Source organism: Dasypus novemcinctus, chromosome 17 (genome assembly GCF_030445035.2).
Source record: "Dasypus novemcinctus isolate mDasNov1 chromosome 17, mDasNov1.1.hap2, whole genome shotgun sequence".
Taxonomy (NCBI): domain Eukaryota; kingdom Metazoa; phylum Chordata; class Mammalia; order Cingulata; family Dasypodidae; genus Dasypus; species Dasypus novemcinctus.
In genome coordinates, this window is record NC_080689.1 from 82559591 (window position 1) to 82584582 (window position 24992).

Sequence of the window (24992 nt, forward strand, 5' to 3'; positions counted from 1 at the left end):
ATTCGTTCCTTTGAGGGCTAAAGAGACCCACGGGTTCTATGGTCATGGCAGATGGGGTTCACTGCCATGTCAGTTGGCCCTTCTTTGGAGCTGGTGTTTCTGCGTGATTAAATCAGACTCAGATGGGATCTCTTTTCACAAGACTTTCATGCTACTTTACTGGAATTGTAGTTGGTATTGGGGTTTAAGATATATTTAGGGGATTTGAATCGCTGGACTGACAATATGATAGCCAGGCCCTGAGCCTCAACAGACTCCAGCACCTACAATCTGATTTATTGGACTCACCTCACTCAGCTAAGATGGAGTTGAAGAAGGACAACCACCACACCATGGAGCCTAAAGTGCCTACAACTGAAAGAGGGAGGATTGCATCCAGTATCCATGTGGAATCTGAGCCTCCTCTTGACATAGAGGTGCAATGGACACAACCAATCCAATATCCACAGAGAAAAGGTGGCATTGGAGTGGGAAAAGTGGACATGGTAGTTAATGGGTATGGGGAATGGCAGGAAGAGACAAGATGTGGAGGCGTCTTTGGGACTTGGAGCTGCCCTGGATGGTGCTTCAGGGGCAATCACTGGACATTGTAAATCCTCACAGGGCCCACTGGATGGAATGGGGGAGAGTATGGGCCATGATGTGGACCATTGACCATGAGGTGCAGAGGTGCCCAGAGATGTACTTACCAAATGCAATGGATGTGTCATGAGGATGGGAATGAGTGTTGCTGGGGGGGGGAGTGGTGGGGTGGGGGTGGTGGGGTTGAATGGGTCCTCATATATTTTTTTTAATGTAATATTTTCACAGAATCAATAATAAAAAAATAAATTAAAAAAAAGAGTACATATGTAATGTCTAATATAAGAAAACAGATGAGTATGTTAGGCAACTATTTCTCTTTTAAAAATATATACCTTTGAAGAGTTGGGTGGGGTGGGGTGTGGGGTATATGGGAACCTCATATTTTTTTTTTTTTTTTTTTTTTTTGAGACTCTGGTTACTTTTACAGTTTAATTTGCAAACAGAATTTTTATAACAAATTGTTTTTAACCAAATCATATCTTGAAAACTGTTTATATAGAAAACCCAGGGAATAAAGTAAACTGCTCACTGTGGTAGGCCTTAAATTACATTATTACAGTAGAAAATACAGGAGGTAGAAGATAACTGAAAAGACAAATGCAACATTAGATTAAAATCTATAGCTCCTGTAGCTACTTAAAACATGGTTTTAGAAACTAAACCCAACATTTTCAGTAACCATAGAAACAATTAAAATAAAATTTGCCATGAAAGCCCTTATATCATGCTTGATATAGGGAGGTAGGAAGATATAAGAACTAGGACACATGAGACATGACATTTTATCTACAACTCCTGTTTGCTTTACTGAGGGTGTAGTTTCAAAATTCAGTCCCCTTCTTCAGCTTCAGACTCAGATTCTTCTTCAGCATTTTTGAGCCACTCTACAAACTTTTTCATTTGCTCAAGGAAGACACTTTTCCCCTTTGCAACATGTGCATCTTTATATCACTCCAGAATGGGCTCTTCACTCAGGACTTCAGCTTTATAAAAAAGCACCACTATTTTCTGGAAGGCTTTCATGAAATGAATGTTGTCATAACAATACTCCTGAATCTTCAGTAACAGAGTCAGCTCAGACTGACCTTGAGTAGTAAAGGCAGCAAGTAGAGGGCTGTATTGCTTCAAGTGCTTGATGGCTTGCTCTGCTTCAAGTGCTTGATGGCTTGCTCTGCTACAAGCTCCTCTTTTTTGTTCCATTCCACAGTGCTCATTACACTTGACCAGACTATTCCAATGACAACTGGTTCTGGGATGTTGTTTTTTTTCATCTCCTCCTTGACATATAAAATGATATCCTTAAACGGATCACCACGTGACATCTGTTCTTGAAGTTCTTTCTGGAGCTCCTTACGAGCTCCTATGGTTTGCTGATTGCGAACATACTCAGAAAGCTCTTTCAAGCCTGCCTCAGTAAAATACTTTGTGAAGTGTTCGACGCTTTGCTTATTTGCAGGAAAAAGTTCCATCAGTCTGTTATCCATGCTGACTTTCCGAAGACTTGCAGCTACTGCATTGATATCTTTTTCATTTATCCATGATTTAAAGAGCTTTACAGCAAAAGCTGCAGAAACTCCTTCTTTAACCAAATTCTCATTATAAAGGCTATTAAGAATGGATGCATTAAGTGTCCCATTAGCCAGAAGTACACCAGTCAACATAGCCAGCTTGTTCCTTTCTGACTCTGAAAAACCCTTTAAGAACAGCAGCAGCTTTTTAACTTCATCTTCAAAACCTTTCTCCAGGTATTTGTAGCGCCTGATTAACTTGTTAAAAACCTGAGCAAATGCTTGCATGGTCTCTAAGTCTTCTTGTGCTGCAAACACACAGACATCTGTACGCATCATGTCATCTGCCAATGTACCACCTGGGGCCAGCATTCCACCGGCCACCAAAATGTCAAAGAGTGTTTCTGCATATCGGCGGTAATCAAGTTTTGCTCCAGAAGCATCAAGAAACTTTGCTACTGCTTCCAAATCAGTACCAGTTTCAGTTAAGCCTTGAATAATACAGTCCTGAAACTGAGTAGGGTCAAACCTCTCTTTTTCATCTCTTTTCCTAGTTTTAAAACGCTGGCCTGATAGCGTTGGCTTTTGCTGCTTTTGATTATTCATAAAAGACACCCGAATTTAAGGCGAAGAGGAAAGAGCCAGAAATCCCCGATGTGGCGGCAACTGCGGCGGTGTCTCCTCTGCAACCGGAACTAACGCGAGCATCATATTTTTAATGTAACATTTTTGTGACCTATTTATCTTTTTTAAAAGCCAATTAAAAATAAATAAAAAATAAAAACAAACAAAAAATATCCATACTTCTGAAAAGAACAAAGAACTCATTTAAAATATGAATTTTTCTAAAATAGGTGAGCTAAGGAAAAGGAGGAGAGTAAAGGCACCTACTTTCTTTTATGAGGGAAAGTCAAATCTTTTTTTTTTACATTTGATTTTACCTTTATAAATGACTGCATCATTTGTTTCGTATCCTATTTTAATATGATGGACTTTATATCTGAACAGGAGGAGGACCTTGGAAGGAAAATGGCTTGTTCAAGTTTGCACATCTTCTCTCATCTGAAACACAGAGGATCAGGAGCCTGAGGTTCTGGGATGGTCTCATCATCTTGTAGCCTGTCTTTCTTTCTTGAAAACCTAGAATCAGAGCACTTTTTCTATGGTTGCCTTGTTTTGATTAATGGAATTCACAAAACAAGCTCACATTTAAGAGGAAAGCAAATGCTCTGTACTTCTTTGTAGGAAAAGTTGTGAAGGCACATGGTCATAAGCATGGAACATGGAGGAGTTAAAAAAATTGAGGACATTGAAGCTCATGGAAGTCTCTACTGAGAAGGAATGATTTGATCCAAGTCTTAATGTTGTGAGGAAATGACAGGGGACTGATACAGAGATGTTGTTCAACTCATGATAGGAAAAATAATCAAGCAAAAATATAGTCTCTAACTGTATTAGGTAGAGAAGGTTGTGTTTCTGGTAGCATTTGTGTCATATCCCATTTTATTTTTTGGATCTACCTGAACAGGAGGATCATGTACTAGGAAGATTTCTGGTTTGTAAGAAGTCTGTAATAAGATCACTGTAGAACAGGAGTCTGAGTATTTTTCAGCTTATCCCTGATTGTTGTTTCTCTGACCATATACCTCAGATTAAAGGCTCCATTTGTGAGGCTCAGACCAACAATGCTGCTACAAAATGTATCTTGGCTGAGGGATGTTCCTGCAATGAATCAGTGAAGATGAAGGTGAAATTCTCAGAACACAGTTTTAGGGATTAAAACCTTGTAAACTGGTTTCTGCATATATATGTATATGTATATACATGCACATGTATATGTATATACATAATTTTATAAATTCATATATATTTAAAGTTATACAAGTATATCAGTCATAAATACATATACATAAACAATAAGTGTATACTAACTGTTGTGAACTTACAAGTCAAATATTCATAACATCATCGAGGTTTCTCATACCTCAACCTACCAACAATAACTGGAATTGTTTTGAAACATTTTAACTAATGAGCAAAGAGTAATTTCAAAATATTCCTGCCAACCAAATCAAAGTATTTTTCCCCAAACCACCCTATTGTTTTTTATATCATTTATAAATGAACATTCATAAATAATAAATGTATAGTACAAGTTGGCAACTTACACGCAAAAATGCATAGCATCATACAGGGATCCCATATGTCAACCCATCACCAATACCTTGCATTGTTTTGAGACATTTGGTACAAATTATGAAAGAATATTTCTAAATCATTTCTTTTTTTTTTTTTAAAGATTTATTTATTTATTTTAATTTCTCCCCCTCCCCCGGTTGTCTGTTCTTGGTGTCTATTTGCTGCGTCTTGTTTCTTTGTCCATTTCTGTTGTCGTCAGCAACACGGGAAGTGTGGGTGGCGCCATTCCTGGGCAGGCTGCACTTTCTTTTCACGCTGGGCGGCTCTCCTCATGGGCGCACTCCTTGTGCGGTTCTAAGTATAGTCGTTATCTTACATAAGGTGTATTTTCCCTCAACCTACTATTTTCTAAATATATTTTTATGACAGAAGTTTAAGCATACAAAACAGCCATACACATGTGCAGAATTCACAAATAACACCCCTCTATCAACACAACACACCATGGAGGAAAGTTTTTTAGAGATTATGAGAAAGTATCATCAGATTATTACAAGGTCCTTAGCATATATTTGGCACACCTTTTCCATACTCCCCCATTATCAACACAGTACATCTTTGGCATTGATGCATGAATATTACATTATTACTGTTAACTACAATCCATTAGTCATTCCAGTTGTATTTCTCCCATGCTCCTCCACATTCCCACCACCCTATAATAATGATGCACACTTGCTCTAGCTTAACAAGGTCACTCTCATCTCTGTACGATAAACCACAATTCTCATCCATTTCTGGGTCTACTGTGCTATTCATTCCCTAGATAACTCTCTAGCTTTCTTTAATTTGGTATTTACATCCCTAGACTACCATTTTCAGCCACATTTAAATTTTTAAAACAGCTGTTACTCACTAAATGTGTTACCATCCACTGTATACATTTCCACACTTTTACAGTAAAGATAAATAAAATGTCTAGATACATTAAACATCAGTAGCCCATCTCAGTCATCCTCTTATCTCCTTTAAGAAAACACAATGTGTTGAAGAAACTTTCTACATTTTCTTCTAGAGGCGATATGGTTCTTGCATTTATATTTAGGCTATTGATCCTTTTTGTGTTAAATTTTGGATAAGGTGTGGGATAGGGGTTCTCTTTCCTTCTTTTGAGTATGGATATCCAGTTCTTTCAGCACCATTTTTTGAATGGACTGTTCTGCCAGAGCTAAGTGTGTTTGACACACTAGTCAAAAATCATTTGACCATACATGTGAGTGTCTGTTTCTGAACCATCAATTTGGTTCCATTGGTCTCTGTGTTTGTCTTTATGATAGTAGCATGCTGCTTTTACAAAGGTACCTAGGTAATACAATTTAAATTCTGGACATGAGAGTTCACCAACTTTGCTTTTCCTCTTTAAGATTCTTCCGCCTAATCAGGACAGCTCACCTTTCCCAATAAAATTGTAATCATGCTTTCCATTTATTTAGAAATTCTGGTAGAATTTTTATCTGGATTGCATTGTATCTGTATATCAATTTGAGTAGAATTGACATCTTAATGATATTTGGTTTTCTAAATTTTGAGCATGGAATGTTCTTTCAATTATTTAAGCCTTTCTGATTTCTTTTACCAATTAGTTGTATTTTTCTGGATAGAAGTGCTTTACATCTTTGGTTAAGTTTATTCCTGAATATTTGTTTTATTCTGTCATATTATTTTCACCACTATTCTGATACTTTTAGTTACTTCTATTGATAAAATCTTCATTTCTTTATGCTCTTCTAGGCCTCTCTCTCCAGTCTTCTGTTTTCAGGCTGTAGCACACCCTTTAGTATGTCCTGCAAAACTGGTCTCTTGGTTTATTTGTATGGGAGTATGTTATGCTTCTTGATATGGAAATCTCTGTCCTTCAATAGGGTTGGGATATTTTCTACCATTATATCTTCAAATATTCCTTCTGCTCCTTTCCCTTCTCTTCTCTTTCTGACACACACATGACACACGTAATCCACCTCAATGAATTTATTAAGGAGAGTTGTTTGAACATCTATGATTAGTTGTTTCAACTCCTTTATGTTATCTGGAGGCCTATTTTGCTCCTTTAACTGGGTCATATCTTCCTGTTTTTTGTGTTGATAGAAATTTATTGTTGGTACCTTGATGTCTGGCATCCTAGAGTATTCATTCAGGTGGAGTTTTTCTCTTTAGTTTAGGGCTTTCTTGCCCTTTCTCCCTTCCTGGTTGTGTAGTAGGAGCCAAGGAAGCAGTTGGTGTTGTGAGCTGTGGATGCTCAAGTTGCCCTCAGTGCCCCAGGGACTGAAGAAATTTCTTCCACATTTCTTCTTGCCTGGTTTTCAGACCAAGCTACTTCTGTGTAATAATCCAAGTTGTGTAGTTCTAAACTGTGGTTGCCCAGACAGACTTATGAATTCAGGTGCCTTTCTCTGCTTCCTGGGGCTGGGATGGAGCTACAGATTTGGGGAGCAATCTATGCATTACAGGTCCAAGATGACTGCAGTTGTCATACATATCATGCTCTTCTGTCACTGTTAGCAAAATGCAGCATCATTTACCTGGAAAGGCTGTTGCAGGGCTTGACAGCTTCCTCCATGCAAGAGGTGGGACTGAAGCCAAGGCTTGGGTGGCAGGCCAACCTTGGTGAAAGATACCTGTCTCTACATTCATGGTGATTTTCAGTGAACCTGCTTGTTCTCATGCTGTGGGCTTAGTCAATATGGCAGCTATCAGTCATTTTCTGACTTGGACATTTTAAAACTTTAGCTATTTTTAGAGTTATATGCTAGCCATCCAAATTTAGTAATCAGTAGCTGAAATCAGTGGTCAACCATCTCTTCCTCCTTATTTTTGGAATTGGACATTCATATTCCATCACAGGATAGTTTCTGAGGCGGCCTGCATGGCCAAGTAGGATGATCACCAGCCTCCTTGGTGTGGACTATATTTTCCTGGATAGGCTGGTGCATGCTAGAAGTGCAATTTGGTCAGGATGGAAAGAAGCTGGTCCCTACCAGCACTGTGATTTTCAGTACATGCTGTTTCCCTTGTGCCAGAGGAGGAGTTAAAATGGTGTTACTGGCCTCTTTTTTATTTGGACAGGTACAAACTTTAGCTTTTCTTAGAATTATAATATAACCCTCTGTATTTACTAATCAGTATCTTAAATTGGTGCCCAATCATCTCTTCCTTCTCCATTTTTGGGAAGCGGGGCTTCCAATGCCAGCCATGGAATCACTCCTTAGGAAGCATGTGTAGCCAGTGGAAGATGGGCACTAGTCTCTGGGATGTGGAGTGCCCTCCTCACAAATCTTCACTGCAGATGGGGAGCATTCTCCTTCCAATCTTTCAACGATGTTGCAGGATGACCTTCTTGTCTCCTGAAGCCAACAGACAGGTGCTTTAGATAGCTCTGAGTGATTACTAACTGCCCTGTAGCATGAGCTGACTCTAGGAGCTCCTTACTCTGCCACCATTTCCTGGTTCTTTTTCTCCTTACTTATATATTTATATGTGGGAAGAGGTCATATCTTGTCTTGAATTCTCTATTAACACTAAGATGGAAAGAAGTAATTGCATTTAGCAATTTATTTACAGTTGTTAGACTCACAGAATTTGGACATAACATGTAGAAATTTTTCTAATGTGCCTCTCTGAGTCTAAAATATTTCAGACTGAATCCTCTGCCATGATGTTGGCAGTAGATGTCTTCAAACTCCAATGTCTCATGACTGGCATCCAGCACTGAAGTTGCCATCAGGAGTGTCCACCACCCATCTGTAGTAGGAGTGGGATCATGTCTTTCTCCTTTTGTGATGTCCCAGACTGTGTTAATGCCATCAGAATTCCAAAACGTTTTCTCTGTTGCCCCAACTTGTGATCAAATCTGGAAGCCACATGATATTCATATTATAATTTCATTTTTGCTTAGCAAAACCCACTCCATTTCTGTTGTTTGCATCCATGAGAACTAATACCCAAAATATTTTTCATGTTTGGTAACATTACTCTTTATCAAAATTTTTTTCCCCTTGAATATTTATGGCTATGCTAAACTATTTTTATTTCTGCTAATTTATGAATAGCAAAAAAAATCTAAAATTACTTATTAGTTTATTATATAGCATTATTTACTTGTAAATAAGTTGACATAATTTATGTCATTTATTTATCTTTTCATTCATATACTTATTACACAAATACTATTTGCAATCTCATACAGTCCTCGCACTCTATTTTTGTAGTAGGATTATAATAATGGCTTTTAATGAATAACCAGTCTTTTGGATGAGAGAGGTTGGGAGATCAACCCAACAAAATACAGGGTTCTTCCATCTCAGTGTATTGATCCTAATATGGCTCACTTACCTTGACAAGTAAGTGACAGTATCTGCAGGGATGGGGCAATTCTTTCCAGGAAGCTTTGTATACTCTAAATCAGCAATCACTCTATGGTGCTATTTCTCTCCTAGCTCGGGTTCACAATCCTGGAATCAAGGGATGGAAATGCAAGTGGCACCACTCACTATTATTCCTGTGATCCATCAGGAAAGATTTTGTTTCCTGTCCCTGCAACCTTAATTGCAACTGGTCTTCAGGTCTTAGTCCCAAAAGGAGGAGTGCTTCCACCAGGAAACACAAATACGATTCCATTGATATTGAAGGTAAGACTACAGCCCGCTCACTTTGGTCTTTTCGTACCTCCGAATCAAAAGAGAAAGAGGGAATTACTGTACTGGCTGGGGTGATTGATCCTATCAAGAGGAAAAGGACCGCTACTACACAATGGTGGTCAGGAAGAGTTTGTCTGTGATGCACATGACCTAGGGAACCTCCTGGTATCACCATGCTCTGTGACTAAAGTCAATGGAACATTGCAACAAGTCAACCCAGGCATGACTATCAATGGCCAAGAATCTTCAGGAACGAAGGCTTGAGTCATCCCATCAGGCAAAGAAAAACAGCCAGCTGAGGTGCTGGGTGAGGGTGAAGGGAACGTGGAATAGGTAGTGGAAGAATGCAGTGATGAATATGTACTTTGCTATGTGACCAGTTACAGAAATGAAGTCTACAATGGTCATGAATATTTATTTCTAGCTTGTGTTAATAAACAATTTCAGTAGAGTGTTAGGATACAGGATCAGTAGGTAAAAATCAGGCTAAATATAATTTATACCAGATAAGTTTGATTTTACCCTTTGGGTGGATTCATGCTCTATTGATATCTACCCATTAAATTGATTTATTTTAACAAAAGAAAGCAATACACAGAAGATGGCAATCATCTCTTTCTTTCATACACCTACTAAGAACCACTCTATTTTGTAAGTATACCTATCAATAAATGAGCACAGTTTTCCCTATTACCTTGATCCCTAGAGTATGAAGTTTACGTTTATAGTCCAGGCACTTCCTAGTCCCAGAAATTGAAGCCACTTTACTACTGTGTGGTACAAGTATATAAAAACTGTTTCATGTTTTTTAGGATTGTTGTGAGGCTCAACGAGTCTATACATATAAAATATTTGAGAAGTGCCTGGCGCTAAGACCACCTTTGGGCACTGTCTTCATTTTCAGAATCCACAGGTGGCTGTTTCTTCTCAGTGTATTGTGTCCTGAGTCTTTATCATAATAAAGATATATCATCACACCTCAGAAGCCTCTCGTTTCTGATATAACCTATTTTTTTGGCCTGTTCTTCTCTTGAACACTCTGCATATTCCTGCTTTTGCCAAGACCACAATAAACTCAGAGATTGATCTTTAATTTCAAAACCACATCTTCATTTTTCAGTCCTCAACCAGGTTGTCATTTCTTTACTTTTAAGATAAATGTAATGACTATCATGTTACACTTTATTTATCTCAATCGTCATAAAATGATGCTAAAAACATTGAATTCTGTCCTTGATATCTCTGGGACAGCTTATATGTTGCAGCATTAATTTCTAAATGCCGATTCATGAACTTGTGCAGACAGGCTACAAATTCAGTGACTTTGCTCAGGACAGATTCCCAAACTCCAATTCTGGAAATTCTGACTAGCTTGTCCAAATATGGCTCATGATTCATATTTCCAAACATTTGACACCTGATTCTGATATTCAGCTAATTTGAGATGCCGAGATGATTTTAGTTGATTATGTAATTGGTGAATTTTCAGAAACTGAGTTCTTTTGTCAATTTCTTGGCCTTCCCTTTTCAATAATGCCTGAAAAAGTCTATCTTTATATCTATTGTTGTAGTGTATTTTGCTATTTAACATTTGTTCCAAATTTTTTATTTTCTAAAAAGTGCCATTAATAGCTACAATTTAAAAAATCATTGTGGTCTTAGTAATTGTTTGTTTATGTTTTTGTTCTAGGCTTTGCTCTGTTATTAGTTAATGAGATCCCAGTGTAGAACAGAGCTGTCTCTGCATTGTGGTTAAGTCTGAAAGACACCTGTATCAACCATTCTTGTGTTCCTCACCATTTCCTTATCATCTTGGGAGAGATAACTCAATCTAGTCTCAGAAGATATTGGATGAAATACTTGATGCATCTGAAACCCCCATTCCCTTGGGTACACCCCTAGGTCTCTCCTGTCCACCTTGATGCACAAAGATGCCAAGTTGGACTTGGTGTAAATAGTGGAAACATGGGAACATATAGGTTAATCAAATGTAAAATATTTGCTGGAGAAGAGACACAGCAGTCCTGCCATGGAAGTAATAAAGGGCAATATAAATTCCCTTGCTAAAGTGTCTCTGTCTTTTAGTGTGTGGGGTCCATTGTGACTATTTTATTGTTTCCCTCCAGCATTTTGTTCTCAGAAAACCTTTTTGGCAGCAATGAAGAAGAAAAATAAATGCTCAAAAGCAGAAATTAATGAATATTTTTCTTTTAAAAAATGGATCTCTCTTTTTTATACTTTAAAAAAGTTTTCAAAATATTTATATTACATACATTTTACAAAAAATATTGCACCCAACCCCTTCCAAATTTTGCCACATTAACAACATCCTTATTTTTTGTGGTATATTTGTTATCATTGATGAACACATTCTGGAATACTGCCGCTTGGCTTCAATTTTAGTTTACATTGTAATTTACACTATCTCCTGACCAATTTTGTAAATTATGATAAGACATGCAATGGTCTGTATCTGATTGTGCACATGAAGTGGGAAAGGAGAGTCAGCAGCACAACTTGACTATTCTTTGAAAAATCCAATTTAAGAAAGAATCTGAGCAGAATACAAAGATCTAGAAATGTATTCCGTTAAACCTATTCTCAGCCATGGAAAATCTTTTTGCCTACCAGTGGGACACATATCCTGGTTGAAGATTTTGCTCTAAAGTAGGTTTGTTTGGACCAAAGGGTCCAATTAAGTCAGGAAAATCAGGAGTCAAAAATCACTATATCAAGTTGTGCAGCTCTCACTTGCCAAGAGAGATGCTGAATGTCTGGAGCAAGTGTTTTAATGTCACTGCAGATGGGGTCTGGCTTTAGAGTAGGATTATCTTACATTACCTCATCATTTCCGACCTCACTTGGTTAAATACAATGTTCACTCAACTATACAGATATCTCTCTCCACGTGCTTTGTTAAGTAAGTTTTTATTTTTAAATAATTTTTGATTCCTATATAAGTTGTTGAAGTTGTCCTGAGAGTCCCTGCACACCATTGCCTACTTTTCCCTAATATTTACATCTTATATAATCATGGTACATTTGTCAAACTAAGAGATTTACATTGGTACAAATTTAGTACCTATACTCCAGACTTCATTCAGATGTATCTAATTTTTTACTCCTGTATTGTGCCCCTTCCGGATTCCAATTCAGGACACCACATGCATTTGGTTTCTGTGAATCTATTACAGGATTATCGTGTGACATTTACGGAAAATGTCTTGGTCACTGCTAATGCATTGCTCACATTTTAAGGGAACAGCATAATGTTTTATTCTGTATATCAAAATTCTATGCATTTAAGAACAAATCTCATCATTTCCAGTTTAAAGATTAATTTGTCTTCATATTAAGAATTTGCTAGCACATTACTTTCATCCGTTCATGTCCAAATGAATAGAGCACATTCACTGGGGCCCTGTATCTATACTGGGGAACAAGAATTCCTTAGATAATGTAGAATTGTTTGAGAACCTGAAGCATATTAGGTCTGGCTGCATATGAATCGAGCCTCATATATCGATCAGCCAGATTTCATGTCTGTAGCAGCAGCACTTGGCTTGACTGCCCCTGGCAAGTTCATGGGGAAGGGTGAGCTGTGCCCAAAAATGTATGTGCTAAATTGATTTTATGTATAATTAATTGAGATTTTTTTGGTCACTTGAACAACAGGAGTATACAAAATTAAATAAACACGTAGAATTGTAAATTCTAAATAAATTAAAGCATAATACTGTTTATCTCTTAGATCAAGACAACATGCAACATTCCCACTTTTTCCCAGGTAAAAGGAACGAGTCATCTCGTCTTAAGCAAATGTGAAGACAGCAGCTTGGTTCAGGTCTGCCTGGGATGTCCCCAGTGCACTGGCCTCTTACCAACAGTCATATCTAGAATTTCTTCTTTAGTCAGAGAACATGGCCATGGACACAGAGGGGACAGATCCTGACCACCTTCAAAGCTAGTTCTGCTCTTACCTGTATTTTCATAGCACAATATTCAGCCCTGACCCTATTGATGTGGTTAACATCAGGAAATCATCTGTGGGTAAAGGGACATAAAGCACATCACATTTCATGAGAAGAAACATGTGTCAGCATCATTCAACCATGAGCTAAAAGGGATGATAACTCTTCTATCTGGATTTATGACTTCCCTCTTGGCATGTGGTTATTTTAATACAAATATATATATATATATATTTGTATTAAAATAATATAGAAAATATTTTATATATATATAAAATAATATATATATATAACTTTACTCTTATTTCATAACTAATTAGCAATTTATTGGGTCAGAGTTTTGTAGATGAAGAGTCTGGTTCCAATGTTGTTGGTTCTCTTCTCAGGTTCATACATGGTTAAATAGGGCTGCCTTCTGTGCAGAGCACAGAGTTCTCTTCCAAGCACATGGGGTTTGGCAGAAGCAGTTCCTCAGGTGGGCAGTGCTGAGATCCTATGTCCTTGCTGGCTTCAGGTCTCTCCTCCTAGAACCTCCCTGCATTCCTTGCCACATGGTCGCCTGGAACTCCACAACCAACTTCGGATGTATTCTTCGATTTCAAATACTAATTATTTATGAATTTCTCTGGGCTCTTTCTCTCTGACCAGTAGAGCAAGATTTAATGACCCCCCTTCTTAAAGTCAATAGCTTTAATGATATCTGCAAAATCATGTCACAGCAGCACCAGAACAGTGTTTCAACAACTGAGAGAAGGTGTGAATGTACTAGGGACAGGAGTCCCCAGGCTTTTTTAGAATTCCTCTTAACACAATGTGTCCTTTTTAAATCACTTATCGAAGATTGAATGGGCCTAAATTGGGTCTTTGGGATTGGGGGAGCATTTGGAAAATTTCACTTTTAAAAATCCTTATATGAGAGAAAGCTCGTTTCCCAGCTGCACTGAAACGTTAGAGATTTCCACTGTGTCTGCATCTTTGGAGTGTTATAGCTTGTAAAATGATCCACAAGTACCTTCTAAAATGAAAAATTAATTCAAACTCTTGTTCCATGGATTCTCATAGTACATAACCTAATCCTCAAACTTTCATCAAATTAATATTCTCCTTGGAACATGCCTGTTCCGCTTTCACACTCTGTTTCATTAGTTATTCTTAAATATCCAGGGCCTTCTTTTCCCAAGTCCTGTTCATTTTCTGAAGTGCTCTTCACTGGGCTTTGAATTCCAGCCCCCTCCTCTATTCACGCATTAGGTCCACTGTCCCCTACTTGGAGACAACATTTCCTTACTTCACATTTTACGTGGACCCCTCTGGCACAGTTTCCCTTCATGACACATCCTCATTTGTTATCCTATCATCCATTATGGCTTTAAATTTTTGAATGTGTGTAAGAATGGGAAGGAAATTATATTGCACTGATGCAAGAACCCAATCGATTAAGTAGTAGAAATTCGAGTAAAAATAAGCAATTTTAAGAACGTATATTACATGCAACTTCATGGAAGAGGAGGAAAAAATACATGGGTGGAAAGAGCAAACCTGAATTAATTATTAACATCTAAATATAAATACGTGGTGAAATAAGAACAGGGTGGATTATTCATAAGGAACACTTTCCCTGATGAGGTGGGTTAGTGCAGCACCATTCCTGAATGCTGGGAGGGGACCCCTCCTAAGGTAAAGTCCTCAGAAGGAGACAAACTACAGAAAATGAACTTAATTCGAATTAGAACAATACATGCTTTAAGTCATTCGCTTTGAAGGAAAACCTCTTAGGACCTTTGGAAAAAGTCTGCAGGAAAAGTTATACTCATGATAGTGGAAGAAATTTTTACCCATATAATTGTTAAAGTGTCCTAAATTGTCTCTTACCTCTGACTGCTCGTGCAGAGGGTTGCTCCTGAAATGGACCAGGTTCACATGGCCCTACCTTTCCTGACAGCTTAGCTCAGAGGAGGAAATCTCAGAGAAGCAGGTTAGTAATGGCTACAGAAATGTTACTTGTTTATTGTGTAATCTCTCAGTAAAATGAATCGTTCTACTTGTTCCTAATTTAATATCCTATGCCTAGAAGTGTTCATGATATTGTTATTTGCATAATTCTAAAAGTATCATTGGTTTTGGTTATGAATAAATGTAGAACTGCTCTATCAGACCTTTCGAACTGAAACCATTTTACCTATGACCACTAGGTGGAGGTGTTACACTTCAGATCTCCTAATCATTATGTAAGTGATTTTAGAAAGTGGTCAACTGAAATGATAGTCCTAAGAGTGACATGGAAGTATTTGGTGACTCATTTCTGAGAGCAATACTGCACTAAGGGCAATGCAGTGGACTAGATTGGGATATATTAAGTGAGGTTCCTTTGGGATGTTGAAGAGGAGCTTCAAATATCTGTTTAAAATTTAGAATAGACTGAGATAGATATACCATACGTGCACTACATCTTAATCTATCCAATGATATGAGTCTTTTCCACCTAGGTTTTGGCACCATATTTATAACATTTATTTTAGTTATGATATTACACTTACAGATGTATGTATTTTCTTACAAATTCCTTTTGTTTTCAAGATGGGCGCAGTTGATTTGAAAGAGTACAATTGCTGATAAAATATTTCATTTTCTGAATTGTGCTGAATATTGTTGAAAATTGTGGTGTTAAGTTGATTTCTTGCCTTTTTCAGGTGAGTAGTTACATTTCCTGTGGTCATGATATTTTTTATCTCCTTCCACTATTTATCTTTACAACTCACTGCACAGGCACATTTGACTTTATACTCTCTATTGATTTGCATATGCTCCTCAAGGACTTGGTTGTCTGTTCAGAGCTCTATTAATGCAGTTTCCCTGGAGATGGGGCCTGAGTACATCAGTAGGGTGATCAAGATGATGTCACATTCCCAACTGCTCATCCTGCTGGTGCTCTGGGCCTCAGGTGAGAGGTTTAGAAGGGTATTATCTTTATAAATTTGGAGAATGGTTTTAACATGCAGAGTGAGCAAACCATTTTCATCTAAAGCAGATCTGAATATATATGATAAACAAGAACCTACATTTAGATGCATATTTTATACAAGTGTGATTTAATGTATGATCAATGTTCTTTTCTGGTTGCAGGTGCCAGTGGGGACATCGTGGTGACCCAGTCTCCAGGTTCTGTGGCTGCATCTGCAGGAGAGACCGTCACCCTCAAGTGCAAGGCCAGTCAGGGTGTTAGCAGCGACTTAGCCTGGTACCACCAGAAACCAGGACAGACTCCTAAACTGCTCATCTATAGTGCATCCAAACGGCCATCTGGGGTCCCTGAACGATTCAGTGGCAGTCGGTCTGGGAGAGATTACACTCTCACCATCAGCAGATTCCAGACTGAGGATCTGGGAAATTATTACTGCCAGCAGTATGACAGCTATCCTCCCACAGTGCTTCAACTTCGAACACAAACCTCCCCAGGGCTGTAGGGCAGTGAGTCCTGCAGCACCAGCTGTTTCCTCCTCAAACAGACTTGAATATGTTTGCTTCCTCCATCTGTCTGAGAAACCATGTCCTTTAGGGAACTGTACCATAGAAATCTTTCTTTCACTTGGTGAGATCAAATGACAGGGTGAATTCACCCTCTAGGCTAGGGTTTTTTTACATTTTACGCCCTGATGCATTGATTCTCTATTCATTGTACCTCCTTAATATTTAAAATTTTATCATCTTCTTTCCTTATCCCTTGTGTCTTCTTCCTTTTCCTCCATCATCCTCTAACTCTGGCCCTTCCCAAAATTAAATCCATGATCCTTCATATTCAAAACTTCTATGGAAGGGCATTTACCTCCCTTACTCACTTCCTTCACTGGTCGCTTTTCCATCCATGCCTTTCTTTTCATTATCACAAAAGATGATCTGATTTCCTACTTTACCTTCTTTTTTATTTAGATAGCTATTTTCATTTCTTATTGCCATCAGATAGTAATTGTGGGTGCCTTAATATACTATACTCATTGAAGAATGCTTAGGTTATAAGGGATGACGCTCAGCCAATGAAATATGTTTATTTTAGTTTGGCCACTCTTCTGTGGCTGGAATTGAAAGCTCCATTCCCAAAATATGGGGGAGGAAGAGACATTTGGGTACCAACTTCAGCTACTCATGAATAAATTCAGTGGAAAAAATATAATCCTAAGAACTGCTAAAGTTCAAAACTGTTCAAGTGAGAAAGAGGCCGGTAGCTGGCATCTTAACTCTCCGCCTGGCAGAGAGAAAACAGGGAGGACTGAAATTTAAACTACTGGTGGGGACTTGCTTTGGTCCATCCAGGCCATAACGCAGGTCTAGCCTTGGTCCCAGCCCCACCTCTACAGGGAGGAAGCTGGGGCCCTGTGGCAGCTTCTCTAGGAAATTACTGGCCAAGTCTCAGAGGCATTTGGTCACCCGATGTTGGCATTGCAAGTCACCCAGTGCAATTCTGTGGCTGGAATTGGAAGTTCCATTCCCAAAAAGACAGGAGGAGGAGATGTCTGGCCACTGCTTTCAGCTACTGATTAGGAAATTTGGCTGGCTAAAGTATAATCCTAAGAATATCTAAAGTTTGAAACTGTTGAAGTCTGAAAGAGGCTGTTACCCTCCACTTTGACCCTGCCCCCAGCATAAGGGATAACAGTGCTGAACAAAAATCACATTGACTGTAGGAACCAGGTTATTTCACCCAGATCACCCTGCAGCCTTAGACCAGGCTTCAGCCCCACCCCTTGCCGAGGGGATCCTGGCACGCCCTGCACAAGTCTATCCAGGTAACCTCAGGTACATTAGGCTGGCAAACACTGAATAATCAGAATTCTAGCAGGGTAACTGTGGTCATCTTTGGACCCAAACTGCATAGATTGTTGCCCACACCTGCAGCTCCACCCCTACCCAAGGCAAGGGAGAAAGGGGTGTGCAGCTTCATTAGTCTCTCTGGGCAGCTATAGTCTAGGCCAGTACAACTTGTGTTATTCCACAAAGCTGTGACTTTGTCACTACCCCTAGCAAAGAAGAAAGTTGGGAGAAGCTTCCTCAGTGCCTTGTAAAATGAGGGCATCTTCAGCCTCCATATCCTGTAACACCAACTATACCATTGTCTCCTACCACACAGCCAGCAAGGGAGAAAGGGCAGGAAGCCCTAAATTAAAGTCAAAACCTGCACCCAGAATAAATACTATAGTAAGCCAGATGTGAAGACACCAACAAAAACTTATAATCCCCACCAAGAAACAGGAAACTGTGGCCCAGTTTGAGGAAGAAGATAAGCCTCCAGATTACATAAAGGAGTTGAAACAATTAATCATATATGTTCAAACAAATCTCCTTAATAAATTCAATGAGATAGCTAAAGAGATTAAGGATATTAAGAAGAGATTCGATGAGCACAAAATGAAATTTGAAGGCATACATAGAAAAAAACAGATCTCATGGGAATGAATGGTGTAATAAGTCAAATTTAAAAATATTGGAATCATAAATAGCAGATTTGAGGAGGTAGAAGATAGGATTGGTGTACTTAAAAAATGGCCTCTGAAAGTGAACATACAAAAGAACAGATAAAGAATGGAAAAATTTTAACAAGGCCTCAGGGAACTAATGACATGAAGTCATGCAAACATACATCTCATGGGTATCCCAGAATGAGAAGAGAAGGGGAAAGGGGCAGAAGGGATATTTGAAGAAATAATGGTAGAAAATTTCCCAACCCTATTGAAGGACATAGATATCCCTGTCTAAGAAGCCCAGTGTATTCCCATTCAAAATACTCCAAATAGAACCATGTCAGACATACTCTGTTCAAAATTTCAGATGTCAAAGACAAAGTGAGAATTCTGAGAACAAGATAAAAGCAATGCAAAAAAATTAGGATGCCCAATAAGACAGAGGGCTGATTTCTCACAAGAAACCATGGAGACAAGAAGACAGTGGTATGATATATTTATGATGCTACAAAAGAAAAACATCCATTCAAGAATCTTATATTTAGCAAGATTATATTTCAAAAATGAGTGTGAGTTTAGAATATCAGAGATAAACAGAATTTGGGAGAATTTCTAAGGAAGAGAGCAGATATTCAGGAAACACTAAAGGGTGTGCTAGAGCTTGAAAAGAAAAGACAGGAGAGAGAGGCCTGGAAGAGAGTCAATAAATGAAGATTATATCAATAAAAGTACCAAATGTTAAAAGAGTGGTGAACATAAAATATCACAGATAACACTCAAATAGGCAGGAATAAATTTAACCAAGTATACAAAGCACTAGTATTCAGAAAACTGCAACTCAGAGTTAAAAGAAATAAAAAATAGCCTAAATAACTGGAGGAACATTCCATTCTCATGCATTGGAAGATGAAATATCATTAAGATATCAACTCTACTCTAATTTATGTATAGATTCAATACAATCCTGATAAAAATTCTACCAGCATTTTTTTTAAAAATTGAAAATACAATTACCAAAAATTTTTGGAACATAAGGGGGCCTGAATAGCCAGAAACATTTAAAAAGGAAAAGCAAACTCTCATCTCCAGATTTTAAAGCATGTTATCCAGCTATAGTGGTAAAACAGCATGGTACTGGGATAAAGAAAGACACATAGACAAATGGAATCCAATTGATGCTTCAGAAACAGCCCATCACATGTATGGTCAAGTGATTTTTTTTACTAGCCTGTCAAATCTACACATTTTGGGCAGAACACTTCATTCAACAAATGGTGCTGAAAGAACTGGATATCTATAGCCAAAAGATGAACAGAGGACCCCTTTCTCACACCTTATCCAAAAATTAATTCAAAGTGAATAAAAAATCTAAAAGTAAAAGCAAGAACCATAAGGCTTCTAGAAGAAAATGTAGGAAAATATCTTCAAGACCTGGTGGTAGGTGGAAGATTCTCAAAGGAGCTAAGAGGAGGCAAGGTATGGACTACGATATTTAGTGTTGTCAAAGTTTTCATTAGCTTTACTGTATAAGTGTGGAAATGTATACAGTGGATGATAATACATAGTGATTAACAGTTTATAAAAGGGGATGTGGCTGAAAATGGCTGTCTAGGGATGTAAAAGCAAGTCAACAGAATGCTAGAGAATATTCTAGGAACTGAATAGCATGGCAAACCAAGAGGTAGATGGGAACTATGTTGGGTGGTACAAATGCAAGAATGTCCTTTGTTAGCTTGGGCAAATGTACATCATTATTGCAGGGTGGTGGGAATGTGGGGAAGCATGGGAAAAATACAGCTGGAGTGAACTGTGGATTGTGGTTAGCGACAATTACATAATATTCTTGCATCTATGCCAAAGAAGTTCTTTGTTTATAATTGGGCAGTATGCAAAATGTGTGCCAAAGGTATACTATGGAGGTGGTAATAATCAGATGACATTATCTTACCTGTACCAAATATCCCGGCACTGTATGATGTGTTGCTAGAGGGGTGTTGCTTGGACATTCTGCACATGTACATGACTGTTTTATGGAATTACACCTTTTATCATAAAAATATATTTTAAAAAATTAGCAGGGTGTTTTGGGGGAAATACACCAAATGTAAGATAATGACTAATTAGTAGTAAGATTTTGACAATATTCTTTCTTCATGTGCAACAAACATCTCACAACAATGCAAGGTGTTGGTGGAAGTTTGATGTATGGGATTCCTGTATGATGTTATGCATGTTTGCTTTGTAAATTCATATTTATTATACAATTATTGTTTTTTTGTCTTCATATATAAATGATACAAATATAATAATAATAATAGGGTGGGTTGGGGGAAAATCCTTTGGTTAGTAGTAATATATTGACAATGCTCTTTCATAACTAGTTAAGGTTGTGTCGGGTGTTCCCAAGCCCTGATCAGGCTGTTTCAAGGGCTTGCAGGGTGGGAGGTGCCTGTATGTTGATTTGGTGAGACAGTGACTGAGGAGATTCTTGTGAGAGGTGGAATTTTGGGTTTCTGACATGGAGGCCAGAAGTTGTGGGTGGGACCCCTCGCCCCAGGGCTGGCATCCCAGCTGCAGCTATCCCTGAATTCTTTATTGTGCTGTGGTATTCCCAGGCCCCATGTTAACCAGATATGTGGTTCCCAGGTCTGTGTCCCCTAAATCCTGGTGGCACATGCTCCAGAGACTCACACACTTTGAGCCTGCAATATCACGGACTTCCCATACCTGAAACCACTGCAACCTGATGCCCGTCTGAGGTCCTTAAATACCCTAGCCCTCTGCATTTTGTGCTGTATTTTTTCTCTCTCTCTCTCCTTGAACTTGGAGGAGTGTACCAGCTGACTTGGGGAGAGTATGGGAAGAAATGAGAAGGGAATCTGCTGAGAAAGCCCAATTTACCTAAATGTCCTGGGATAGGAAACTTGGTCTGGGAGAAGGTGGAGTCAGAAAATCAATTAGAACTCCCTAGTATGCCTAAGGGGGAGGGAATGTAAGACATGCTATCCAAGCTTCCAATAGCATATTTGGGGTTTCTGGTGAGGTGTAGGTGCTCTCACGCTGGAAATAAAGAGCCATAATCTCCTGTGTTGAGTTGGTTCAGCAAAGACCTACTTGAATCTCCTACTGGGCCTCTCAGGCAGCTTTCCTGCTGCCCTGGGAGAGAGAGAAGTGAGGAAGGGAGAAAGGAGGAAGGTCAGATCCCTAAGCATATTATTTAACTGCAAAGAGGATTCCTAGCTTAAAAGTTGGTTCTTTTTCTGTTTGTTTGTTTTTTGATTTTGTTGTGGTTGCTAATATTGCATTGTCTCCTGGTCTTTTCTCCCATTTTATCCCCCAAGATTTTTTCTCATTTATTTAATTTTTTCTTTTTTCTTGCTTGTTTCTCTGCTTTTCTTTGCCCCCCTTTTTTCTCTTCCCTTTTTTTCCTTTTCTCTCTTTTTCTTCTTTTTTATTTTCTTTTCTTTATAAAATAGGTGCCACAGGGAGTGCTTCATATTTGCTGTGTTTCCTCATCCTCAATTTCCTCTTTTATCTGTGTATTGATTTTGGCCACCTACACTATCTACATTCTGCTACATCTTTCTATCCTCCATCATCTACTGTTTCTCTTACATTCCACCTCCCTTTCTTTGGCCCCCAAATTGTCTGACATTTAAGTTCTAATACCTTTGTTCTATTGTCTCTCTTTTATCTACTCTTGATATTATTGTCTTTCTTTTCTCTTTCCCTCTCATGAAAACACTGACCTTTTAATTCATTCTATATTCCTCCCCATATTCAGTTGACTGTCTCATTATAAGTACTCTACTTACTGCTGTAACTCTACACAACTTATATGGGTCTATTATTCATTCTCCCAGATCTCACATTGTTGCTCTGTTAACATTTATTACCAATACTACTTTATGTATTTTCTTTTCTTACTCTTTTTGCTCTCCCTGCCCCTAATGTTTTCCTTCAAAGGGAACTTAGCCAGCAACAGGAAAATAGAATAAGAAGAACAAAGTGACTTAGAGAGACATAACACTTATGCATTAACAACAACTAATCAACCCCCAAGACTGGACAAAGAAGTTAAGGAACTGATTAAACCCACCAAGATAAAATGATGACCAGTCAGCAAAAACTACAAACCAAACAAATAATCAGGAAAACGTGGTCAAATCCAATCAACAAACTAAAAACCAGGAAGAGGAGCAGCACATTTCATAAGTAATTAAAGATCTCAAAACATATATTAGAGACCAACTTAATGAAATACAGGAAGAGACTAACAATATGAAGAAATCACTTGGAGAGGAAATTGCAGAAATATGCAAAAAGATAACAGATATGATGGTGATGAACACCACAGTTCAAGAAATCAAAAATACACTTTCAGCAAATAGCAGCAGATTAGAAGATGCAGAGGAGAGAATTAGTGATGTAAAAGATAGTACATCTGAAGTCAAACAGATAGTATAACTGATAGATAAAAAGTAAAAAAAAATCAAGCTGGGACTTAGGGACTTGAATGACAATGCAAAATGCACAAACCTGTATATTATACGCATCTCAGAAGGAGAAGAGAAGGAAAAGGGGACAGAAAGGGTGTTGGAGGAAATAATGGCTGAAAGATTTCCAAATCTGCTGAGGGAGATGGATGTAAATGTCAAGGAAGCACAACACACCTCAAACACCATAAATCCCTAAAGGCCTACCCCAAGACATATACTTGTCAAGTTATCCAATGCTCAAGACAAAGAGAATATTCTAAAAGCAACAAGAAAATGAGAAAAATCACATACAAGGGAGGCTTCAAGAGATTGAGTGCTGATTTCTCATCTGAAACCATGGAGGCAAGAAGGCAGTGGTATGATATAGTCAAGGTATTAAAGAAAAAAAATTCCAACCAAGAATACTCTATCCACCTAAACTAGCATTCAAAAATAATGGAGAGTTCAAAATATTCACAGATAAACAGAAATTAAAAGAGTATGTCAACAAGAACCCTTCCCTTCAAGAAATACTAAAGGGAGAGCTGCAGGAAGAAAGAAACAAGAGAGGCAGAGATGGAGGAGAGTGTAAAGCAACCAAAAAGACAAAAAGAGAAGGAAAAAAACAAAATATATGACAAACACAAGTCCAAATGAAATATGGCTAGCATAAATAATTCCTTGCAAGTAATAACACTGAATATCAATGGATTAAATTCACCTGTCAAAAGATTCAGACTGGAAGATTGAATAAGGAATATGACCCATCTATTTGCTGTCTACAAGAAACACCTCTTACATCCAGCGATTAAAGGAGGATGAAAGTGAATGACTGGAAAACAATCTTACAAGCAAACAATAACCAAAAAAGGCAGGAGTAGCTATATTAATATCAGACAAAATAGACTTTAAATGCAAAATGATTTTGAGAGACAAAAATGGATACTACATATTAGTGAAAGGGATAATCTTTCAAGAAGAATGAACAATCATAAATATTTATGCTCCTAACAAGGGCGCATCCAAATATGTGAGGGAAAAACTGGAAAAACTAAGTGGAAGAATAGATGCCTCTACAATTATTGTGGGAGACTTTAATATACCACTATGAACTTTGGACAGAACATCTCAAAAAAGAATCAATAAAGAAACAAAAATTTTGAAAAGTATATTAGAGGAGCTGGACCTAATAGATGTATACAGATCATTACACCCAATTACAGCAGGATATATATTTTTCTCAAGTGCACATGGATCATTCTCCAAGATAGACCATATGCTTGGCCACAAAGAAAGGCTCAATGAATTCAGTAAGAATGAAATCATACAAAATAATATCTCTGGCCACAGTGGAATAACGCTGTAAATCTGCAAGATCCAGAGGCCCAGATTTCACAACAAAATATGGAAATTAAACAGCACACTCTTAGAAAAACAGAGGGTCCAAGAGGAAATCTCAAAAGAAATAAATGACTACCTTGAAACTAATGAAAATTATAACACGACTTACCAAAATTTATAGGATGCAGCAAAAGCAGTACTGAGAGGGAAATTTATAGCCATAAATTTATACATCAAAAAAGAAGAAAGCTAAAGTTGAAGACTAACTGCACATTTGGAGGAATTAGTAAATGACAAAACAACAAAGTAACCCCACAGGAATAAGAATGAAAGAAATAATGAAGATAAGAGCAGAACTAAATGAAATAGAAAGTAAGAAAGCACATGAAAAGATAAAACCAAGAGCTGGTTCTTTGAGAAGATCAATAAAATTGAGAAACACTTAGCTAGAATAACAAAGAAAAAAAGGGAGAAGATGCAAATACACAAAATAAGAAATGAGAAAGGAGATATCACCCCTGACCCACAGAAATAAAGACTATTATAAGAGGATACTTTGAAAAACTATATTCCAACAAAAATGACAATTCAGAGAAATGGACAAATTCCTAGAAACACATAAGCAGCCTATATTGACTAAAGAAGAAATTGATAATCTAAACAAACCAATCACAAGTAAAGAGATAGAATTAGTCATTAAAAACCTCCTAAATAAGAAGAGCCCATGGTCAGACGACTTCACAGGTGAATTCTACAAAACATTATGGAAAGAATCTTGCTGAAACTCTTCCAAAAAATCGAAACAGAAGGAACATTGCCTAAC

General features: G+C 37.9%; 1 pseudogene and 2 gene segments (V, D, J or C); 2 read left to right on the top strand and 1 right to left on the bottom strand.

The window, feature by feature from the left end:
• The window catches only part of LOC131273778 (immunoglobulin kappa variable 3-20-like), a 1006205-nt gene that overhangs the window by 600695 nt on the left and 380518 nt on the right, over positions 1 to 24992 (top strand).
• On the bottom strand, positions 996 to 2792 carry LOC101422871 (eIF5-mimic protein 2 pseudogene; annotated as a pseudogene).
• Positions 15775 to 16361, top strand: LOC131273775 (immunoglobulin kappa variable 3-15-like). The segment is given in 2 exon segments: positions 15775 to 15838; positions 16021 to 16361. Coding segments are annotated over 2 exon segments (390 nt in total).